The sequence below is a fragment of the Peromyscus californicus genome, unplaced genomic scaffold, assembly GCF_007827085.1.
Source record: "Peromyscus californicus insignis strain IS unplaced genomic scaffold, ASM782708v3 Scaffold_5__1_contigs__length_169319896, whole genome shotgun sequence".
Lineage (NCBI taxonomy): Eukaryota > Metazoa > Chordata > Mammalia > Rodentia > Cricetidae > Peromyscus > Peromyscus californicus.
Window position 1 is genome coordinate 14,161,656 of NW_026294573.1, and position 23,551 is coordinate 14,185,206.

Below are 23,551 nucleotides of genomic sequence, written 5' to 3' on the forward strand. Positions count from 1 at the left end.
TGAGGGAGACACGGGGGGGGGGGGGGGGGGGGGAGGGTGAGCAGAGCAGCCAATGGAAGCAGCCTGGTGGTTTCAAGAGCTGTAAAAACTTCATGACCTCACACTTGGTCTCTTGCCAGCAGGGATGAGGGACGGCAGAGCCCTGGCAGGCTCTGGGCTCATAAGATTGCAGGGGGTGTGTTTAACCTACTTGCAAGAAAGAACTCTTCCCATCCCCTAAGAGGCTGTGTTTCCATGCAAACAATGCTGTCCAAATGAAAAGGCGCTCTCATCTCTTCATTAAAGCTCGGCCTCAAAGGACCCATTGCTACCTGAATCTTCACTCCTAGCCCGCAACGAGGTGCCGCGTGTATAAATGAAGACGTTTGAATTACAAAATGCCTTTTAAATAGAGTGCATTATACAAGTTTGGTCCTGAAGAGTCTCCTCATTCGATTGCTGGATTTTGGCAAGGGATGTGAGGCCACAAGCCATTTTCTTCCCTCCATCTGTTCCTTCTATCCTCCTTTTTGGGCCTGAGCCAGATCTGAGCTTGCAGCTAGACTGGGCTTGATCCTTATGTGAAAGGAAGCCTAGAGAAGGCAGTATGTGAAGGGAGGGATGGGCTGCATCCTGGTGGTCAGGAGATCAGCATCCTGGTGGTCAGGAGATCAGCATCCTGGTGGTCAGGAGATCACCATGGCAGCAAGGTACAGGTGGGACAGGCTGGATGGGCTGGGGGAGACTGGTGGGAAGGAGGGAGAAGAGAAAAGAGAGGTCTCACAAGAAAGAGAGGCTCAAGATGGAGGAAGGGAAGAAGTCTGTCCCTGAACCTACCCTACCTGTGCAAAGAAAGGAGCAGAGGGGACCAGAGGAACCCACTTGTGTCTCATAGAGAAACCCACAGCTCCCTACCAGTCTCCTAAGCTTTGTTTTGTCTGATTGGTACCCCAGAAACCCAGGGCTTCAGGAATGGTGAGTGCACACTGGGATTCCCCCACAGCCCAGGAGTCTCTCCATCCCTGCCACACACCTGCTGCTGCCTGGGCTTGGAGTTTGAGTGTAAAGCTCACTGACAATGAGTTCCTTAAATGTGGGAGCAGATTGGATGCCCAGAAGAGGTAGGGTGGGAGAGATGCTTCTAGAAGGCTCATGAGTGGCATATGTAGAGGCAGAACTCGGGCCAGTGAGCTGGCTCATCAGGTAAAGGTGCTTGCCTGAGTCCAATCTCTTGAAGAAGAGACATGACTCCACAACATTGTCCCTGACCTCCACACATGCCAGAAATCACTTTCCCATACATGACACATATCATGTACACTGGCTCACACACAAAATAATATGCTTTAAGAAAATTTAAATCTGAGAGGATCTGGAAGCTGACTCACCAGCAACAGGTGCTTGCTGCTGGGCCTGACAAACTGAGTCCAACTCCTAGGACCCCTTGTGGTGGAAGAAAACTGACTCCCTCTGCTTGTCTTCTGACCTCTACACATGTGTACACAGGCTATGCAGCATGTATGCTCATACACACCCATGCACATACAATAAATAAATAAGTGTAATGATATTTTTAAATTAAAAAAAAGGCAGAAAGCCACTGAGGTGGGGGGAGGGGAGGCTTGTCTGTTCCCTTTAGAGGAAAGTCAGGCAGTGACTTTTTTTTTTTTAAAGATTTATTTATTTATTATGTATACAGAACAGGGCGCCAGATCTCATTACAGATGGTTGTGAGCCACCATGTGGGTGCTGGGAATTGAACTCAGGGCCTTTGGAAGAGCAGTCGGTGCTCTTAACCTCTAACCCATCTCTCCAGCCCCAGGCAGTGACTTTTAAAGTGAGCCTACGCCAGCCATGCTGTCTTTCTGTGGTTACCCAGGAGAAATGAAGGCAGGTATCTGAGGATGTACTGCAACTGTGTTCCTAATGGTGAGAGCCTAGAGCAACATAAATGTCCATCAATGGGCAAATAGATAAAGATGTCCACACAGCAGGATGACGCGCATAGCCAGATCCATGCAATGGGATGTGGCTCAGCCATGACCAGGAAGGAGGTGGTGTGGACAGAGGCCACCCAGGAGTGAATGGTAAGATAACGATGAAGAGTGGAGGTTGTTCGCTAAAGGCTCCACCCCCAGCTTAGTGCTACACCAAGTTAAACAGAATATTTAAATATTTGCAGGTGGGGTAGAGGGAGACAAAGACAGAGACAGAGCGACAGAGAGAGAGATGGAGAGAGTGTGTGAGGGCACGTGCCACAGCACGTGTGCAGAGGCCAAAGAAGAGCTCCCAGGAGTCAGTTCTCTCCTTCCACCACACTGAAGCACCAACTGCTGTCTCTGCCACTGTGAAGCAGACTCCAGGCTAGCTGACCCACAAGCTCCTGGGTGATTCTCCCGTCCCCGCCTCCCATCTCCCCATAGGAGTGCTGGGATTATAGACGACTCTGCCGTATCCAGTTCTTCACGTGGGGTTGGAAACCAAACTCAGCAAGTCCTTTTACCCAGTACACCCTCTCCCCAGCCCAGCAGTGGAAGCTTTAAGAGGTGGGGCCTGGTGGGTGGTCTGTGAGCTGTTTATGGGGAGTGGGACCTGCTTCCTCCCCATCTGTCTCCTCTGGGCTATTTTCTTCTCCTTGCCATCGGCCCCAAAGTGTCAGGGTCAAACCCTGTGAACTGAAATCTCTGAAAAACACCGAGCCAAAATAAACTATGCCTTTGTGTATGGCGATTGTCTCTAGTATCTCATTACAGCAGCAGAAAGCTAACACAGAAAGCTAGCAAAAGGTTGCAAGCACTGTAAGACACAATTTATAGAAGATCCTAGGCAATGGGTTTCATGGGGATAGATAGATCTGTGGCCTTCTGAGGATGGGGGAGTGGATCACAAAAGGGCATGAGGGAACTTCGGGAGCAATGCATGGGGTCATTATATTCATGGTAGCCATAGTTTCAATACGCTGGGACCTGTGAAGTGTGTAGAGTTTAAATACATCAACATTGCAGTTCATCATTTATGCTTTGGTATAGCTGAGGATGAAACTTAAAACCAAAAAGCACTGGAGAGGGGGGTGGCTCAGTTGGTGAAGCCCTTTCCTGTGCACTCATGAGACTTCAGTTTGGTCCCCAACATCTGTATGAAAAGCCAGGCACGATGGTGCATGCATGCTATCCCAGCAATGAGAGGCCAGAGACAGGCAGATCCCTGGAGCTCACCGGTCAGCTCTAGTCTCACCTGATTGGACAGTGCTGGGTCCCAGTGAAGGACCCAGACTTGAAACACAGGGAGGCTGGCTCCCGGGGAACAGTACCTGAAGTTGACCTCTGGCCTCTACATACACATGCCCCCATGTGCAAGTGAACACACATGCACACATACACAAGCACATACACACACACACACACACACACACACACACACACACACACACACACACACACTTGAACACACACAAATAAACCATGAAAATAAAGTTAGCAAAAGAGGGGCCTGTAGAGATGGCTCAGTGGTTAAGAGCACATGCTCCTCTTCCAGAAGACACAAATTCAATTCCAATTGCCACCTGTAGCTCCAGCTAGGGGTGTCTGATGCCTCTGGCCTCCTTGGGCACCTGCACCCCTGTGCACAGACACATACATGTAATTAAAGATAAAAAATAACAGTGTAGCAAATTTTTCAAGCATAGAAAACCGCAGCAGAAGGGTGAGGCTTCTGGGAGATGTGCAGAACAATGGTAAAACTTACAAAAGCCCCAGGGGCGACAAGGTGGGACTGGCTTTTTTTTTTTTTTTAAATGATGACCTTGCTCTTGAGGCAGGTTCATTACTGTCCAGCTCAATTCTTCTGAGCAGAAGGGAGGTGTATATGCAGACAAGACAGAAAAACAAGTTCCCAGTGTCTCCATTCAAGCATGCATCTCTGTCTGGCTCCTGGCTATAGACTGAGCATTGAAAACAGCGTGAGGCAGTGGCTTAATAATTTGTCTTAAAATTTTAATCAATTAATGGCACAGGAGAAAGTAGGAGGGCGAGCGCTGAAAGCTGGCTCAGTTCTGTGTGCATTTGTGTGGTTCTTCACTGAGTGTCTGTAAAGGTCCGTCGCTGGCTCTCCCGCTTCCCCAGAAAGGCAGAAGGAGGCCACACAGTTGGACCCTGCATTCTTTGTCTGTCTGCTACCTGGATTCTGGGAGAATCTGAGGCTCTTCCCAGCATCAAATCAAAGCCAAGGCAAACAGAGGGGCCAAAAGGCTGCCGTGCCTTGACGAGGTGCATGGGAGACACCCCAGACTCCCCAAAAGCTTGGCAAGGAGAACTTAGGGAAGCAAAAGGCCATCCTTCTTCTTACAGGGAGGAAGCATATGGCTCTTGTTACCTGGGGAGGTGGCAGGCTCAGAATAGAAACACACAGGGCAGCAGAGGCCAAATCACTCAGGAGGAGCTCAGCTCAGGAAGAAATGAGGCGCAAGGGCAGGGTGAGGGGGGTAAGGAGTGCATGTGCCCACTCCCCCATCTGCCACCTCTGACTTGGGTTCTCACCAGGGCACCTGCCTGCTTGCTTTGTGACACATCTTGTCTGTGTGCCTCAGCTTTCTCGTCTGTGCAGTGGGAGATCATAGCTAGAGTAGGGGTCGGTGCGTTGGGAAATGCTCACCGGGAAGCCTCCACTGTGAATCTGCAAAGGTCAGCACTTCCAGGGCTAAAATTCCACACAGTATCGTCACGCCCAATCATCAGATAGGAAAAGTGAGGCCTTGGGATGTTGGTTTTAAATAAGCGGTGCTGGTCACTGTGCGAGAAAGGTCATGAGGAATGACGAACCCCAGTATCAGACCTTTATTAGGAGGAGGTGTGTGTGTGGGGGCCGCACAGAAGAGAGTGACCAGGCCTGCGGAAGACATGTGCAGAGGAGGGAGGAGGAGAGAGCAGAAGAGAGGGGAGGGGTCTGTGACCGGTTTTTTAAGGATTTCCCTGCTCATGCTCACGTGTGCTTACAGAGCTATGCCACGAATGTGCAGATTGCGTGACCATACCACGCATTACATAATCATGTAGCACACAGATGACGTAAGGTGTAAGATCCCTTGCTTAGCTACTGAACTGCGCATGTGCGGTCATACAGCTGGAGGAGTGGCAGAATCCTAACATGGGAGGCCAAACAGCCTCCGCAAACACCGCAAACTGGCCAGGTTCACCAGAGACCCTGGCTTTTAACAGCTGTTTCCACTGACCTGGTCCTCCCAGATACTCAGGAGCACTTAGCTAGAAGGCAAGAGACTTTTGGAGAACCTCTGGGCTGAGAGGGGAGGTGGGTGGATGGTACCTGCAGGCACACTCAGAGGGAAAGGAGCTGGGTCTGTCCACGCAAAGGATGAGCAGTCAGGGCGGCCTGCCTGGCAGAGGCAGCTCAAGAACTCTGTGTGCCTCTGGGATCTATGTCACTGGACACTCATGATGCACCAGCCCTAGGCGGTGCCCTTGGGTGAGCCCTGGTAGTCTTCCCAAAAGTCTAGTGAGTGGTGTGACAGATGGGGAAACCGAGCCTGAGAGAAGTCACATGATTTTTTCAGAGGTCCAAATCAGGGCTGCAACTGAGCTGGGAGTCACATGTTGATCCAACAGCCTGTGTGCTTTTTAACCTGTGTGCTTTTAAGCCCTCCACTGCACTGCTGGGGTCAGGGGAATGGCTAGAGACTTTCCACAGAAACTGGAAACGAGGGAGACTCTCCAAGTAGAGATAAGTAACTGGTAGGTATCTCCACACCACCACAAGGCTCAACCTCGCAGGGCACCCAGTAGGTCTAAATGCTAGAACATGTAGTTGGTCTAGATACCAGAACATGCCACAGGCATAGATCAGGGCACACAGTAGGTCTAGAGTCCAGGATACATAGTAGGCCTGGATGCTGAGATGCACAGTTCGTCCAAATATCAGAACACACAGTAGGCTGAGATGCCAGGACATACAGTAGGTCTAGATGTGGGTCACACAGTAGGTCTAGACGTGGGTATGCAGATGTGGTCCTCTGGTCCCTACAAGCTGCAGAATTGCAGTGTCTAGCCCTCATCCTCCCCTGGATGAGGCTCAGGCCAACAGGTAAAGGCAACACTCCTGCTCCTCCTGTTCCCAGCTTTTCAAAAACACAATTACTCGCCCTTCAGAGATGCCGTCAGTGTTGGTAAACTCCAGCCGCTAAACTGCATCGCCCCTATCTGCGCACAGACGCTGCGGTTATTAATAGTTTATCGACCTGATCTCAGGCCATCACCGATGAGAGCGGCCTCCTCCCACCCCCTCGGCCCCCTGCTGCCTGTGAAGACCTTCTATCCAGCCTTCGGATCAATGCCACTCAGTGCTGGGGGCGGGGTAGGCTCTGGACCACTTAATCCACTTTCCAAGGATGACAGTGGAAGATCTCAGGGTTTGATGAAGGAGACGAGGCGCTTAGGTGTGGATCAAAGCTGTGACCTGGCAGCTTTGGATCGGAGATGAGAGCCAGAGCGAACCTGGGGAGGAGGCTGTGTCTGGATTCAGATGGTAGCTGAGATAGAGGATAGGCAGCGTGGGGTGTCCGGGGACTCTCTTATCTTGGCTACTATTCCATGATTTAAGATTATCCAAAGTAAAAATGTTATCTTATAAAGCAGGAACAAGGTGTATGCAGGAAGAAAGGGCAAGAAGAACAGAGGGGCTGTGACTGGAGGAAGGGGAGGGAGTGGGGGATGAGGTGGCTGAGGAGGCTCTGTGGACAGTTCCTGGCCATTTCTCCCCAACACTGACCGCTTTCAGAGGGGTTTAGAGGAGAGGCCCTGGTCTGGATTCTGAATGGAAGGGGGATTGGAAGATACGGAAACCCCACTTAAATCCTGGGCTTGGCTACAGGAGAATGGGGGGCGGGGTAGAGTGGAGAAGGGAAACAGTGTAGCTCAGGACGTGAAGAGGTGGACACCCAGGACCTGGCCGCTCACAGCCTGGGAGTGTGGAACAAGAGCTGTCAAGCTTGTGCCCAGTGAATGATGCAGCTTAGTGGTCGAGCCAGGCCAGGCATAAACCCTGGAGCCCAGCAAGAAGCACCGAGTGGAGCTGTAGGAACAGCCCCAGATGGGAAGCTGTCTTGTCTTTAAAAGCACCACCCCACGTGTCCGCTGAGCTGTCTTCCACGACACCTGTGAGGTGTCACCCACACGTCACCCAAACATATGGCTTGTGTTACCGTCACTTGAGCATGTCATCAGCCGAGTGATTCCCAAACATGTCCTCAGTGCTGGGGTCACCTAAACACATCTGCATAGACATCCCATGGGGTGGTCATCCGCGTGCCTCCCCCTGTGCGTCAGCCATGCCCTCACTATCTGGTGACATCATCCAGGAGCCTCCGGCTCCATCCATCCCCCCACCCCCCGCCCCCAGCCTGTTTCTTTACACACCCCCTGCACCTGTCTCCCTGGAAAGTCACTTAAGCAGGTCGACTGCATAATAGACACCTGTGAGGATAGCCGAAACATGTCACTTAAGGTGGCTGTCACTCAGCTACCATGCGCAGCAAGTACATTGCTGTTCTCAATCTAGCTGCGTTACAAAGGAAATCATTCCCAGGGGAGACAGGTTCCCTGCTGTTCCCACTGTCAAGGCACTTTTCTTCTGAGAGGAGGGAGTGGCAGGGGCGGCGGGGGCGGCATCTTCCCCCCATGGAAAGGGTGCTCCCCACACTTCAGTCCTTTCTGACAGTGAGGAGACCAGATGGCAACCTCTGTGTAGTCTATGCAAATGAGGGTGTTGTTTATGCTAATGAGTGCTGGGTGCTGTGCGAGGGAGGGGCTGCTAGGGGAGCTGGCTCAGCTCAAAGTGACAACAGCTTAGGACGAGGCTGAGAGCCCAGGTGGGGGGCGTGGCGTGGGGGGGTGGGCATAGAAGTGACTCATAAGCAAAAGGAGCTGAGACAGGCTGGAACCTGAGGTTAAACTCCTCATCACAAGATGAAAGAGAAGCTTGGAGCAGGCAGATGGGGAGGAGGGAGGAAGGATTGAACGGAAGGGGCCTCCCAGCTCAGGAGCCGCCCAGGAAGAAGAGCCTTGAGCTAATAATGGCCTCTCCATCCCCCATGGGCCTGCGACTCGGCAGGATGGCTGGGCTAGTTAGGTGGAAGAGGGCCCTAAACAAATGTGGGTGTCTCCCTTGGTTTTCTGCCTGCTCTGGGAATGCAAAAATCAACATTGACACAGGGTCCTCCTCGGAAACAGGCCAGTATAGGTCGGGACTTGAGGAGAGATTTGGATTTGCCCAGTGTAGTACCAAGCTGAGGCTCCTGCTGGTCAAAGTGCCTGGATACCCCTTGGCAGGAATTCTTGCCTCCAGGGGCATCACAAGGCAAGGCCACCCATGGCCTCTAGGCAGGTGTGTGCAGCGCTCTCAAGTGTTTATCAAAATCCATCTTCACTTCGGTCCTGGGATGTGCCATCTGCAATATATATATATATATATATATATATATATATATATATATATATATATATATATGTGTGTGTGTGTGTGTGTATGTATATATGTATGTATGTATGTATGTATGTGTATATACACACACACACACACACACAAACACACACACACACATATATGAAAGTGGGTGCTCAAAGGTATGGCTTCCCCAAAGTTCCATGGGTTCCACACAGAGGGAAGCATAATTTGAACTCAGTTCTCAGAGCTCTTTGCAGCCTAGATGGCAGAAAGAGGCTGCCCCCATTGTGACTGTACCCTCCAGGAGAAAGAATGGCATACCAACTCATTCTAGCATGACCTGATCCTGTAGGCTCTGTAGAGAGATCTAGAACAGGAGTCATCAGATGATAGTCTGTTTAGCCACAGCTTGTGAACTGAGAATGTTTTAATGATTTTGAATGGTTGGAGGAGAAAAGGAAAAGTGTAAGTTTATTCTGTGACATGAACATTCCGAGCAGCAGAAAACTTGACAGTCATGAATAAAGTTTTATCGGAACCTCAGCACACTGATTGGTTGACAGGCGCTCTTCAACTGTCTGTGTGCTATGAGGGAACAGAGAGAAATTATAAGATATCAGCTTTAAGACTTTTTTAGATTCGGTTTTTAATTGTATGTGTATGAGTGTTTTGCCTGTATGTATGTAAGAAATCCATGTGTGTGCAATGCCTGTAGTGGCCAGAAGAGTGTGTCCAATGCCCTGGAATGGAAGTTGCAGACAGGCATGAGCTGCCATATGGGTGCTAGGAATCAAACCTGGGTCCTCTGCAAGAGCAATAAGTGTTCCTAACCACTGATCCATCTCTCCCAACACCCAGGTGTGTGTGTGTGTGTGTGTGTGTGTGTGTGAGAGAGAGAGAGAGAGAGAGAGAGAGAGAGAGAGAGAGAGAGAGAGAGAGAGAGAGTCTGTTTTAATTTGCCTATGTATATCTGTGTCTTGGGGGTGGGTACACACATGAGTGCAGGGACTCACAGGGGCCAGAGGTATCAGATCCCCCTTTGCTGGAGTTACAGGCTGTTATGAACTACCCAATGTGGTTGCGATGGACCAAACTCAGGCCCTCTGCAAAAGTTCAGAGCCATCTCTCCAGTCCCAAGACCAACTTCAAGAGGGAACAAAGCCTGAGATATTTACTCTTGAACCTTTCCAATGAAAAGCGAGAGGGAGGTTTGAGGGGACACACACACACACACACACACACACACACACACACACACACACACTGGTCTGGGGACTTTGAAGGCAGAGCCAGTGCCCTTCAGCCCACTGCTGAGCACACATATTGTAGCACGGGTGTGGAGCACTGGTCAGTTTCTCTCTGTCCCTGTCTACCAGGGAGGAGATTCCTTGGGGACAGGAATGCAATTGTGCTTCTTTTGGTGTCCTCAGGGCAGGGCATAAAGTGACCTCTTGGCTGTCTGAAGGCAGGATTCCAAGGTCTCATGGTGATATCTTAGCTAATCAGGGTAGGGCAGTCAATAACATCTCATGCTCAGTTTCCCTGTTTATGGAGTGTAATGATCAACCAACATAGAATGGCCCCAATAGGTTCATATATTTAAATGCTTTGTGCCCAGTTGATGGAACTGTTTGGGAAGGATTAGGAGGCGTGGCCTTGTTGGAGGGGGTGTGTCACTAGGGTTGGAATATGAGGTTTCAAAAGCCTGTGCCAGGCCCAGTCTCTCTCTCCCTGCCTCCTGCCTTCAGATCAGGATGTAAGTAGTTCTCAGCTACTGCTCCAGTGCCATTACGATCATGTACTGACCCTCTTAAGCTATAAGCAAGCCCCTAATTAAATACTTCATTCTGTAAGTTGCCTTGATCACGGTGTCTCTTCACAGCAATAGAGCAGTAACTAAGACATTGGTGGTTGTGAGGAATGACTAGGGCCAGGCCTCATGCAGGCAGCAGCTAAGCCCAGCTCTTCGAAACCTGCATCACCCACAGGGCATCCTAAGACTGGCACGTGACCAGCTCGGCAGCTGCTCCTGGGCACAGATTTAGCTCAGGCTGAACATAGCACTCACTGTCCCCCTCTGCAGCACCAGACACGGAGCCTGTATACAGTGGGTGCTGCATAAATGCTGTCCTTCCTCCAATCCAGACCGCAGGTGTGCAAAGTCTTTGCAAAGTGAATGCGTGGAGCCTGGACAAGTTTGTCCTGGGATTGGCCTCCTGGATGGAACACTGCCTCCTCAGCCTTGCAATACTAGCCTTACCCTTGCATCTGCTTCTCTGCAGGCTGCCTGAGGTCCGGATCTCAGACAATGGTCCCTATGAGTGCCATGTGGGTATCTACGACAGAGCCACCAGGGAGAAGGTGGTCCTCGCCTCAGGCAACATCTTCCTCAACGTCATGGGTGAGTCAGTGTCTCAGGAAGGAGGGATGCGGGTGTGTGCATTCACACACAAGCAGGCTCACAGAAACTGTCCTGGGACACTTTGTCAACTCCTGTGGTTTATGTATAGGTGCCTCTCCCGTCTACTGCCCTTGGTTGGGAGGAGGAAAAGCCAGACTCTGGCAAGCTGTGACTGTGGAACCTGGCACCAACAGCCTCTTGTAAGGGACCCACTCTCTTCCCAGTCCCAAGCTCTAAGGACTCATGGTCTGTGCCTTGTCCCTGATCCTCATGTGTTGGTGTGTGACAGGCTGCTCGTTGATTGGACTAAAGAAGTCACTGAGGGAAGTGACTGCTGTCCAGAGACAGCAGGCGACCACAGCCCCTGAGCCACATTTATAGATGGTTGGCAAGGGATGTCATTCTCTTAAGCCACCCAGCTACATGCCCTGTGGCATGGTGTGGTTAGTGGAGGAAGGCCCTGAGCCTGTGGCTGCTGCAGCTGCTCTCCCCAGCAGAGGCCAAGGCTGCATCAGTAGAAGCCCTGAGAAGCACATGCTGAGAGAATCTTCAACAGGGGATAACTACCCGGGAGCCTCCGGGGAGGGAACCCAGCATCACAGCTGTGATAGGTTCCAGAGACTATCACCCCTGCCCCCCGGGCTCCTCCCAGGGCTTTTCTGGGGGTGTTGAAAAGCCAGGAAGTTAGAAAACATTCTGGGCTGCCTGTGGGGGCTCCTGTGTTCTCACCCTGGCTCTTTGCCTCCATTTGTGCATCTGTGACATAGGACAGCAACACTAGTATCTGTGTCCAGCTGTGTCATCGCTGAATCAACCCTCACCCAGCCTTAGTTTCCCTGTTGGAAATGCAAAGGCCTTGCTCTGAGTAGTCTCGGGAAGTCCCATCAGCGCGATGCTCTTGCCAGATGAACCACCATTCTGTGGCCACCCCTCTGCAGGAATGCTGGGCCTTGGCCTTGACCCAGGCTCTGTGTCTCTGTTTTTCTTATCAAATAATATTTGTCAGGGCCACAAAGTCTGCTGTGCTCTGCCAATCAATGAGAGCACAAAGGCCCTGCGGAAAGTCGTCGATCGAGGGAAATTGAAAACCTCCAAAGGCCAGACCTCCGGAGCAACATTGATCCCACCACAGTAGCCTGGGGAGGTGGCGGCATTGCTGGGCAGACGGGCTGACTTCTCTGACAGCGCATGCTCGGTGCCCAGCCCTGAGCTGGCCACCCCAGGGAAGAAACACAACTCAGCCTGTACCATCAAGGGGCTCCCAGTTCAATGAGAAAGACAGGCCCCATTATTTGCTCATCAGATGTTTATGACATCTGATGCATTCATGGCACAGGGACAAACTTGGAGCAGAACGAAGTTCCTGTCCTTGGTGGGTTTGCAGCGCAGGGTGCGAGCCAGGCGTAAGACGCATGCGCAGGTGAGGCACTAAGATGGCAGCTGTCTCTGACAGATGCCGGAAAGAAGGTAGAGGAGGGCTATGGGTAAAGAGGCCATGCAAAGGAAGGGCATGCTAATTAGGAGGGAGGGACTCCGAGGAGGCCACGCCCCTCTGCGGCCACTGGGCGCATAGCTAGGTGCTTGCACATATCCACACATCATGTCACTCCATCCTCACAATTAACCAGGGAGGAAAGGCTACCATGAACCCCATTTTTTTGTTTGTTTTTGTTTTTGAGACGGGATCTCATGTAGCCCAGGCTGGCCTCAGACCCTCTACCTAGCCAAGGGTGACCTTGAGCTTCTGAGCCTCCTGCTTCCGCCTCCCCAGTGCTGGGAGGACAGGCGTGAGCCACCACACTCCGTCAAGAGGTGCCAGGGCTTGAACCCAGGGCTTCATGAGTGAGACACGAGCACTCCATCCAGTGATCTACACACCCGGCCTTTTGAGGAACACTTTCTAGACGGCTCTCTTAGATCACAGTGTTCATGAGTAACATGAAGAGTGAAGGTTCTGGAAGCCTGGAGTGCTTCTGGGAGTGACAGGTCCAGTGAGGGTGCTCTGCCTACCTGGCTTTCCAGGGCCGCCTCTCTAGAGTCCACCTGTCTTTGCACCTCACCCTGGAGAAGTAGCCAGGATCTGTGGCAGCCCTGAGAAGGGCAGCAGCCACCCACGCTGGCCATGCCACCTGCAGACGTCTTCCCTTCAGCGGCATTACGTGCAACCCAACCACGAGGTCACTCTGACAGTGTCCCTTCCTTTCTGTGAGGTCTGCACCCAGTGACTCAGCAACTGTCAATCAAAATTGGGGAGGGTGTGATGATACATGGGCACATGTGTGTTGGGTGTCCTTGCCTGTGCGTGTACACAGAGCCCAGAGGAAGGTGTCAGGTGTCTTCTATCATTCTTGACCCAGTGGTGGGGTCGTCCCATGAACCAGAAGCTTGAGTTGGCAGCTAGACTGGCAGCCAGCCAGCCAGCCCCAGCAGTCCTCCTTTCTCTGCCCTCTGTGCTGGGCACACTCAGAGCACATCCAGCTTTTCACAGGAGTGCTGGGTTCAAACTCCAGGCCTCACGTTTGCGCGGCAGGTTCTCTTAACTACTGAACCGTCTATCCAGCTCAAAGAGACTTTAGTTTTCTTTTTCCATGATCCTGTGTGTGTGTCCATGTTTGCATGTGTGTTGAGTGCATGTGCATTGGAGCACCTACATGTGGGAGCACCTGCATGTGATAGTGAGAGTCATCCTCAGTTGCTCCTCCACTCTGTTCATGGAGGCAGGGTCTCTCAGTCAAACCCAGAGCTTGCTGATGTTACTAGTCTGTCTATCCACACCTACCCAGCATTTACATGGACTTGAACCCTACTTCTCTGTTTGCACCAAAAGCTCTTTAACCACGGAGCCGTCTCCCCAGCCCTGAGAGGTGTTTTTGTTTGTTTGTTTACTGTCTTTTTTAAAAATTATGCTTCCCCCTAACTCCACAACTTTCTTTGAATGTGTCTGTGCCAAGGCCCATTTCCAAAGTCACAGGCCCTCGCAATCTAGACTTATCTGTCCCTGCCCATATCCTTTCTCAGTGTCTCAGAGACCCTCCAAGTGAGTAGAGGTCATGCAATGCCTGGGCCCCCTTTGTGCCGTGAAGATGTGACAGCTAACAGTGAGGCAGGCTGGGGTTCCAGAGAGCCTCTCAGGAGAGTGAGGGGAGGAGCTGAGGCTGTGGACAGGGCCCAGGCCACCTCCATCAAAGTCACCGAGCACTGTCAGTCCTCCACAGCTGCTCACAGAGGCCTCTGGGTGGAGATGAAACCAAAAGAGTGGCCGTAATTTCACGCCTATCACATCCCGCTATGTGGTAGGAAAAGACATTTGGGAGGCCCGTGAGCGACACTCAGGGTGTGTGCCGCACACAGCCATTAAAATGTTTTTATCCGAGCTGCCGACAAATCGTGAGCCAATTTGAGAGCCGCGTGCTGGGCTCCGGGAATATGCTGCACGCAGTCATGGGAGGATGGTAAAGCTGCTTCCTGGAGGTGCAGGTCCTGGGGGTGAGCGTGTTAAGGGGCTTGCGTTACAAGCAATTAAACATAATGAGGCCCGGGCTCTTCGCCCCCGCCAAAGCTGAAGTCTTCCTCCTGAGTGGCCAGGGGCAGCACCTCAGCCACAGGTCATGGCATCGGGCCTGTGCTGGTCCCAGCTCAGTGCACACGCCAAGGCTGATCACGTGACCCTACAAGGGCTGTTACAGACACGGTTGTCCTTGTTTGACAGAGCAGGGAACAGAGGCCCTGAGCATTAAGAGACCTGTCATGGTAGTGACAGGAGCTAGGAGGTCCTATCCGGCCTGCTTTGTTCACAGCTAGCAGCCCTAACTCCACGCAGACTCCCAAGGGAACACCCCTACCTTTGTCATAGGTTCTCTGTAACCCCAATCCTCACCATTCTGGGGTGTAGGACAGAGGCCTCACTCACAGAGCCCAGGCTGGAGCATCTGGCACTGGACTCTCCTACAGTCAGGTGGGGTTGTGGTACCCAGGTGAGGAGATAGGGGTCTGGGGAAGGGAGAGGAAACATCCACACTGCCTCCATCCCCATCCCTCATCCTCATCCACTGCCCAGAACAACCCTTTCTACTTAACCCCTCTAACAGAGTGCTGGACCTGGAGTCTGGAAGACCAGGTGACAAACTCCAATTAAGTTAGTGTCTACTTTTGACGCGGGTGGCCCATGCCATTCAACTTCTTTTCCAGTATAAAAAAAATTTAATGGTTAATAATACATAATGCCTTATTTTAAAGACAGGGTCTCGTGTAGCCCAGGCTGGTCTCAAATTCGACGTGTAACCAGCAATGACCTTAAACTTTTCTTTTAAAAACATACTTGTTTTCATTTTATGCATATGCGTGTTCTGCCTGCGTGTGTGTCTGTGCGTCATGTGCATGGAGTGTCTTCAGAAGCCAGAAGAGGGTGTTGGACCCCCTAGAGCTGGAGTTACAGGTGGTTGCTAGCTGTCCTGTGGGTGCTGAGAATTGAACCTAGGTCCTCTGCAAGAGCAGCCAGTGCTCTTAACCCCTGAGCCCTCTCCCCAGCCTCGTGAACTTCTAACCTTCCTGCCTCCATGTCCCAAGTGCTGGGATTACAGGCATGTGCCGTGAGGTGCTGGGGGTGGAACCCGGGGCTTCGTGCACTGTATGCAAGCACTCCCTCAGCTGAGCCCAGAATGTCTTTTTTTGTCCAAATAGATCAGAAAGTGGCTTGTGTGTCTACCTGGGGTCACTCTCTCATCCAGCCTTCCCCTGGCAAGTGTTTATTGAGCAGCTAGCACGCATGTCCCACCCTCAGCCCACAAGCAGGGTGTGTGGCCCGGGAGAGTTATGGAAGTGGCCCAATGAAATCTGGAACTTACTTGAAACCTTATGAGATATATTTTGCAGTTTGTAGAAGACAATGTATTGAATGACAACATGATTGGACATGCCTGTGACACATTCTGGGTACTGTCCCATGCACTGGAACAGTACTTCAGGTGTGCAGACCATAAAGTGGACTCTGAGCCTGGGCAACACTGTCACACAGTGTTTCTAAAAGTGGCCATACAGTCAGGGACCAGCAGAGAGAGAGGTGGTGTCATTTGAGCAGGGTCCTTGGAGAAGGTGGCATTTGGAGAGGGTACAACAGCTGCTCAGGAGCTCCTTACTCAGGAGCCCCCAGCCCCAAGCCTGCTCCAGGCCAGGAGTCCAGTGGAGAGTGAGGCAGAGTCCTCACCCCAGTGACCTGCCTTCCAACAGGGATGACTCAGCTTGAGGTCCCCACATGAACCTTCAAAAGTGTGTTCATTTCTCAGGCCTGCCTGGAGCGTATGACCGTGAACTGGTAGACTGTGGCCGCAGTGACTGGCCGCTGGTGACTGTCACAGCCTTCACCTCTCTGTTCCGTGACCCAGTCCTTCTTCATGCGAATCGGTCTCTGCATCAGGTGGTGTTTCTTTCCATGAGGTTGTGCTGCCCTGTCTACTTTTCTTTCTTTCTGATTTTGTTATATTTTATTTTAAGACTGGGTCTCACGTAGCTCGGGCTGGCTTGGAACCAAGGATGACCTTGAACTGTCTACCCCCAGATTGTGGTATTTACAGACATGTGCCACTACATGCTGGGGATCTAACCCCAGGCTTTCTGCCCTCTGGGCAAGCACTCTACTTACAGGGCCACATTCCCAGGCCCACACTTTCTTCTTCTGAGGACACCATTCACTAGATTAAGACCCGCCCTGGTCTGGAATAGCCTCAGCTCAGCCTAATTACATCAAGAAGGTCACACTCTCAGGGACCAGGGCTCAGGACTTCACCATATGTTTGAGGAAACAATTTCAAGCCAGTAACGGAGCCAGGAGGGAGGAGGCTGGGATTGGGAAGCCACTGCTCTGTGTTCCCAGTGACATGGTCACCCATCATTGTGCAAGCCCTAACACACCAAACTCATCTGTTCATGCATTCTCTTAAGAACACTTGAGCACTCAAAGAGGCAATCCTGCCACTTTCCCTTCGACAGAGGGAAATAGAAAGGTGCTGTCGCTTGCTGAGTTCCCTAGCCAGAAAATGGAGTGTGAGGTGTGGGAGGCAAAGACTTAGCTTATGCCTGAACTGACCACCTGTCTTAGTTGATGTTCTATTACTGGGGAGAGACACCATAACCACAGCAACTCTTATAAAGGGAAGCATTTAACTGGGGCTGGTACAGTTCAGAGCTTTAGTCTATTGTCAGCACGGCAGGGAAGCATGGATGCATGCAGGCAGTTCGAGAAGTAGTTGAGAGTTCTACATCTGGATCCAGAGGCAGCAGGAAGAGAGAGAGAGCCACTGGGCCTGGCTTGGGCTTGTCCACCCCTAGGGATACACTCCCTCCAACAAGGCCACACCTCCTAATCCTTTCAAACAGTGCCACTCCCTGCTGACCAAGCGTTCAAATCTGTGAGCCTGTGGAGGGTACTCCCACACATACCACCACACCATCCGCTCTGAAGGCGGCTTACCACCAAGCAGTGGGAACTCAGACAAACAGGCCCGGAGTGTTCGCCAAACAAGGACGGAGCACTGGGTTCCATGCCCAGCACTACATAAAACTGGACGTGGCAGTGCCCTCTTATAATCCAGCACTCAGGAGCCTGAGGATTTCAAGGTCATCCTTTGCTATGTATGGGTTTGAGGCCAGCCTGGGCTACGTGAGACTCTGTCTCAAGCGATAGTGAGCCGTCCTTTCAGGGATCCCCTCTCTTCAGAGTTCTCTAATGAGGATGGCAGATGTAGTGACCCTTTGACCCCCAGGCCAAAGTGCAATACTTTCTACTCCTGGAGCACCCAGGAGCGGTGCTTGTGTGAGGCACCTGGTGTGCTTGTCTTCCAGAGAGTTCTGCACAGCTTTTCTTGTGGCTGGTGCTCCCACCCACACCCACACCCACCTTACTGTCTCTTGGGATGGTTGTATCGAGTGATGACTCACACATCGCCGTTCATTTAAGAGTTCCTATTTACATCCAGGGCCCTGCAGCCATCACCACAGTCAGTTCTAGAATGTTTCCATCACTCCCCAAAGAAGCCTGTGGCCATGGTCACACATTCTACGTGCCCCAGCTTTCCTTACTCTGGGTATTTCAAACAGTCAAAATCATATAAACTACATGGATCTTTTGTGACCGGCTTCTTTCATTAATATTCTCACAGTTCATATGTGGTATACCAGGTGTCAACACTGTTATGCCCAGATTGTGACCCCAAAGACATCACCACAGGCCTTAGGTACAGAATGCAAAAGCAAGGTTTATTTCTGTTTACAAGCCGCGGGCAGGGAAGCTCGATCCAAAGCACTCACTCATAGTAACTGTGAGGCCAGGAGGAACTTGCTTTTTCTTTGTGTGGCTAGCTTTTTAAAGGCAAAATCCACAAGCCCTTCGGGGGGGTTGGGGGAGTTTTGCACGGGTGCAACTCGGATTGGTTTATTTTTATCTCTGTTCTCTTTTAATTGGGTGAGGGTATGTAACCTTTGAATTTACTGGTTGGTGGTTACAATTTATTACTTTGGGGGCAGTCCAGCACAAGTCCCAGGCTTTGTCCTTGAGCCACCATGGGGGCTGGCTGGCCAAGCACGTACTGCACATAACTCTAAGTTGGTGAGGGGCCCCAGACAGTAAACATCTGGCTGAACTTTGAGCAGTCAAAGTGTGTGCAGAAAGGGAGCTACTGCAAGGACTATGTCTTTTGTTCATGGCCCTCCCAGAAACTGCTTGCTCAAGTCTCAGGAAACTGAAATTGAGGCCTGATCTCTGAGAGAAGACTGAGCAGCCTGTTATGGCATCTGCTTGGTCCTTTCAAACACTTCATCATATTTTAGTATTAAGCAGTATCCCACTTTATGGATTTCTCTTATTTGTGGATCTTTTGTCTGTGGAGGGCGCTGGGTTGTTCCCACTTTGTGGGGCTCTTGAATCGTACCACTGTGTACTTGTGAGCGAGTTCTTGTATGACCATAGTTTCTGCCTTCTTCTCTGGAAGTAAATGGTTGAGTCAAACGGTGAATGGACTCAGTCTTTTAAGGGAATGGCAGAAAGCTTTCATGGTTGCTGTATGTTTTGGGTGGATCTGAGTGGAGTTTTTTGTTATTGTTTCATTTGGTTTATTGTCTTTGTGACAGGGTCTCACTCTGTAACCCAGGCTACCCTTAACTCACAGCAATCCTCCTGCCTCAGCCTCCCAAGTACTGGGATTTTGTGAGACTCCAACACGCCCATTTTATGTTTCCCAGCAGTGTATGAAGGACCCAGCTCCTCCAAGTTCTGGCCAACACTTGTTACTAAAAGCCAGAGGTCTTTTTGGTCCAGCCATTCATCCAGGTCAGGGGAGGTGGCATCTCTTTGTGGGTTTAAACTGCGCTCCCTGCAGGAGGCTCTTGGCCATGTCAGTATCTCCCCTGGGACCAGCCAATGCACAGGTTTGCTCCTGCTTTGTTTAGCTGTAAGGGTCCTTGATCTTCTTAGTCATCCCTTGTCCCCGGCTCCCCGATCTGCATATCCTCTCCCATTCTGTAGTTTTACTTTCAGGAGGGTGACCTCTGGAGAACAAAAGGCTTTGACACCCGCGTTCTATTTGATCCACTTTTCTTTTATTGCCGTGTTGTTAGTGCCTCAGTCAGGGGGCCATTCACTAACGCCAGGCACAATTTACCACATAGTTTTCTTCCAAGAAGAGTTTTTATGACTTTAGCTCTTTCATGGGCAGACAGTGCATATTGAGTTATTTTATTGATGGCAAGAGGGAGGGGTCCCTATTTCCCAGAAAATTCCTGTGGTACACTATCCATCCCATTGAATTCTCCCAGCCCGGCTAGCAAGCACACTCTGAGGCGGGAAGTTCTCTTGGTTCTGAATCTTACCCAGATGGTGAGGACTGTACCTCACTCACTATCTGACACAAGAGGAAGGGAGTGACAGGGTCGATGGAGTCTCAGAAATGTCCAAGCCTTGGGCAAAATGCAGGAGGTTTATGGAATATTGTCTCTTGGTGGGCAAGCCACTTTTGACAGAAAAAATAAAGTGTTTCTCACATGCTTGGCGTTTTTTTAAGTTTGATTATTTAATTAATTTCTGTGTGCTTCCTGCACTCGTTTATGTGTACCACCTGCACTCAGGTATCCACTGAGTCCAGAGAGCACCTGAGCCCCCAAGAGCGGCAGTTATAGGCAGTTGGGAGCCACCTGATGCGGCCATTGGGAACTTAAATGTAGGTAGGTCCTAAGAGCAGTAAGTAAGCTCTTAACTGTTGAACCATCAACACTCCCCACCACCACCACCACCACCACCACCACCACCACCACCACTACCACCGCGTGCCCAGCTCCTGGGGCTCTCCATTCTGCCTCACAGTTCTGTGTTGGCCCTTATGCACACGTGGCACTGGCTCGGGAACCATGTGACTTTGGGCACTGGGTTCATGGGATGCTCCCCGGTGACCAGTTCATCCAGGTTCCCCATAGAAAGAAGCTTGCCTTGGGTAGATGGAAGCTTCCAGAAGAAAGGACCCAGGAGTTCCTCAGGATTGGTGGAGGCCAACCTGCCTCCCTGAGGTCTGGCCAGAGCTCAGGCTCTTTGTCGAATCCAGCCCTGAGTGCCTTTCTTGAGAAAGGCGAATTCCCAAGACTAGTTACTTGGAGTTGTCAGGAGCACGATGCCATCTGTAGAGTTCCCTCTTGTCTTGGTTATTATTCTGTTGCTGTGACAAAACACCACGACCCAGGCAACTGACAGAGAAGGAGTTAATTGGGCTTACAGTTCCAGAGAGTGAGTCCATGACCATCATGGTTGGGGACTATGGCAGAGGACAGGCAGGCATGGCATTGAGGCGGTCGCTGGAAGCCCATATCTTGAGATACAACCTTGAGGCAGAGAGAAAGAGACACATGGAACGGTGCTGAGTCTTTTGAAACCTCAAAGGCAGACACACCGCCTCTAACAGGACCACACCTCCTAATCCTTCCCAAACAGTTCCACCAACTGGGAACCTAGCATTCAAATACATGAGCCTGATGGGGTGGGAGAGGGAGTTAGGGGTCCAGGGGGCACAGTCCACCAGTGGGCGGGAACACTGCACTGCTCCGAGGCTCCTGGCAGGGGCTGCTGAGAGGCAGGACTCACAGCTGCAGGACCACACATCCCAGGATGCCTGCTGGGAGGAAAATGATGGACTCCAGGCCCTGTCTGGAAGCCTGAGGGGATGAGCCACCCACTGGGCACACACTAATTACAGTAACCAGCCCTAAGCCACCTCTAAGTACAGACCCAAGGAACCAAGGCTGGGTGCTCCACAGAGGAGGAGGATGTGACAGATTGGGATCCAGGCCAGAGCCACAGAGAACTGGGGAGAACTCAGAACCAAGAGGCACTGGGAAGCCAGGCTGTGAACCCCAACTCCTCTCTCCTCCTTCAGAAGTCCCCAGAGTCTTGGGCCGACCAGAAGCCCCGATGAGGCCAGACCTGTGACCTCTCTCCTGTCCCACTATCCCCCTTCCTACTACTCTGGGTTAGGGACAAACCAATGTTTCATGTTCCCCAAGCTACAGAAGAAGGTGTCTGGGCAGTCACTGTCCTCAGCTAGACTAGGCCTGCTGTGAGTATGGGGCTGACACACTTATGATGAGGTGCTGAGGGCTTTGTGTTTGGGTATACATTTTCTACCCATCCCTGAGACTGTTTACTGAGTGTTTATCAGCCACCAGGCATGGCTCAGCTCCTGCTGGATCTTGGGTATCAATTCTATAAGTGAGGCCTGTTTGTTTGTTTTCCTGTTTCACAAAGGGGAAAAACCAAGCTGTAGGAGATGTGCCCAGGGATGCAAGTCTGGGTAGGGTAGAACAGCATTTCTCAACCTGTGGGTCGCAACCCCTTGGAGGCAAACAACCCTTTCCAGGGGTCACATATCAGATATCCCATGTATCAGATATTTACATTACAATTCATAGCATTAGCAGAATTACAGTTATGAAGTAGCAATGGAATAATTTTTATGGTGGGGTGGGGTCACCACCACATGAGGAACTGTATTAGAGCGTCACAGCATTAGGAAGGTTGAGGACCACTGAACCTGCTAGTGTGGAAGCCAGGGCTCCCTGTGAAGGCATGAGGATGAGGGCTGAGTCGGGCGGGCAGAAACCAAGTTCTTGTCTTAAGGAGAACTGTACAGACAGAAAAGGGGGTGACACAAAGGGATTGGCGGCTGTGTCGTACCACACCTGCGGCCTGGCTCCAAGAGAGCAAGAAAGGGCGAGATAAGGTCCCCAGTGACTTGGATGGGTCATCAACACAGTACTCACTCCTCCCAAGTTCTTACAAATGCAGGCCTTCTGAGCATGCACCCTTGGCTGAATGTGGCCCCAGTACAGGGAGGGTTGAGTCTTTTCTCTGCTGCCTTTGCTGTGCTAATCTCTGGAATGTTCTCCTTTGCTATTTTCTATTCTCCTGCCTCACCGCCGAGCCCCGCTTCAGCCCACTGTGGAGTACGAGGAGCATGACCTGGAATATCACTTCAGTTCCCTGGGCCTCAGTCTTCCTTTCTGCTAACTGGGGGTTTCAACAGCATCTCCCCTGTTGGGAGATGTCAAATAAACAGAGCTCTGTGGCCCAGGCTCACAGTGAAGGGGTTTCTCCTTCCCCACTCTTGGCTAGCACTCTCCCCTGTCAGCATCAGCTTCAGCAGGGGCCAGGCCCAGGTGACAGCTGCATGAAATGATAACAGCCGGGGGCAGATGTCTCAGCAGGATGGTGGCAACTCTGTCCCCTCCCAGGGTGTTAAGCTATGTTGACTGCCAAGAGATGGAAGCACATGGAGCCAGCAGCACCCTGACCAGACCCACCCCTTCCAGTCTGCCTGACACTTCCTCTCTGGGTGGGTCTTCTTGCCTGGAAATGGGTCTCTTCTCCCATGGGCCTGCTACAAGCCACAGACAACATGGTACCTATGAGTGGACAGGAAGCACTTGGCCTGTTTGTACAGGAAGTGCTCTGCTCACACACCACATACTGCCATTGTGATGGTACAGAGAAGTCGTGGAAAGGCTGAGACTACACAAGCCAGCCCCAGGACTGGTCAGTACGCACAGCATCTGGAGCATGAGGGACCATTCTGCACAGCAGCCCTCAGGCATGGGGACCACCTGGAGAAAGAGGATAAGCATGGATGTCTAGCAAGACCTGGCACAGGATTGAGATGTTCATCTGAGAAGGATAACTGTGAGACCTCAGTCAGTACCCTCAGCTTCAGGGATATGGAATGGAGACCAAAGGCCCCGGGCACCTCCCCAGGCCTACTTTCTGTTGATCAGGTAGATCTTCCAAGATGGCCAGTGCAGGGCCTGAGATAGTGGCTCAGCTGAGCTGCCCTGAGGGTCCAGAGCAAGGGACGCAGTCCAGAGTACGCAGGCATGATAGGCCAAGGACCTCCAAGCTGGATACAAGCATGTCTAGAACATGACACTGCTGTCTTGAGTGCCTGGAACCAGCTGGGGGTCTGGAGAAGGACTGATGTCCCCTCCACCCACATGCCCGCCCACAGGTCTCTCGGTTGCCAAAGCCCCCGGCTGAGCACCAGTGTGGAATAGGCAGACAGATGGGTCTGAGCTCAGAGGAGCACTTCAGAGTGAGCCGAGTCATCTAGCAAGGACAGTCACTTCCCAGCTTCAGCCCCCAAGGTCTGCGCCTGCTGCCCACTGCCTGCCTCCTGCACCGGATCCTCAAATCCCTAC

The 23,551-nt window shown here is 51.6% G+C and overlaps 1 protein-coding gene and 1 long non-coding RNA gene across 2 annotated transcripts in view; both read left to right on the forward strand.

The window, feature by feature from the left end:
• Igsf21 (immunoglobin superfamily member 21) overlaps positions 1–23,551 on the forward strand; it is a 226,796-nt gene that overhangs the window by 176,958 nt on the left and 26,287 nt on the right. Inside the window, exon 4 of the mRNA XM_052715215.1 lies at positions 10,713–10,831. Within this exon, the coding sequence (XP_052571175.1) occupies positions 10,713–10,831 (119 nt within the window). The remainder of the gene's footprint in view (positions 1–10,712; positions 10,832–23,551) is intronic.
• LOC128096077 (uncharacterized) lies at positions 94–2,706 on the forward strand. Its single transcript, XR_008213524.1, has 2 exons — positions 94–689; positions 2,162–2,706. It is a non-coding gene; the product is annotated as an uncharacterized LOC128096077 (long non-coding RNA).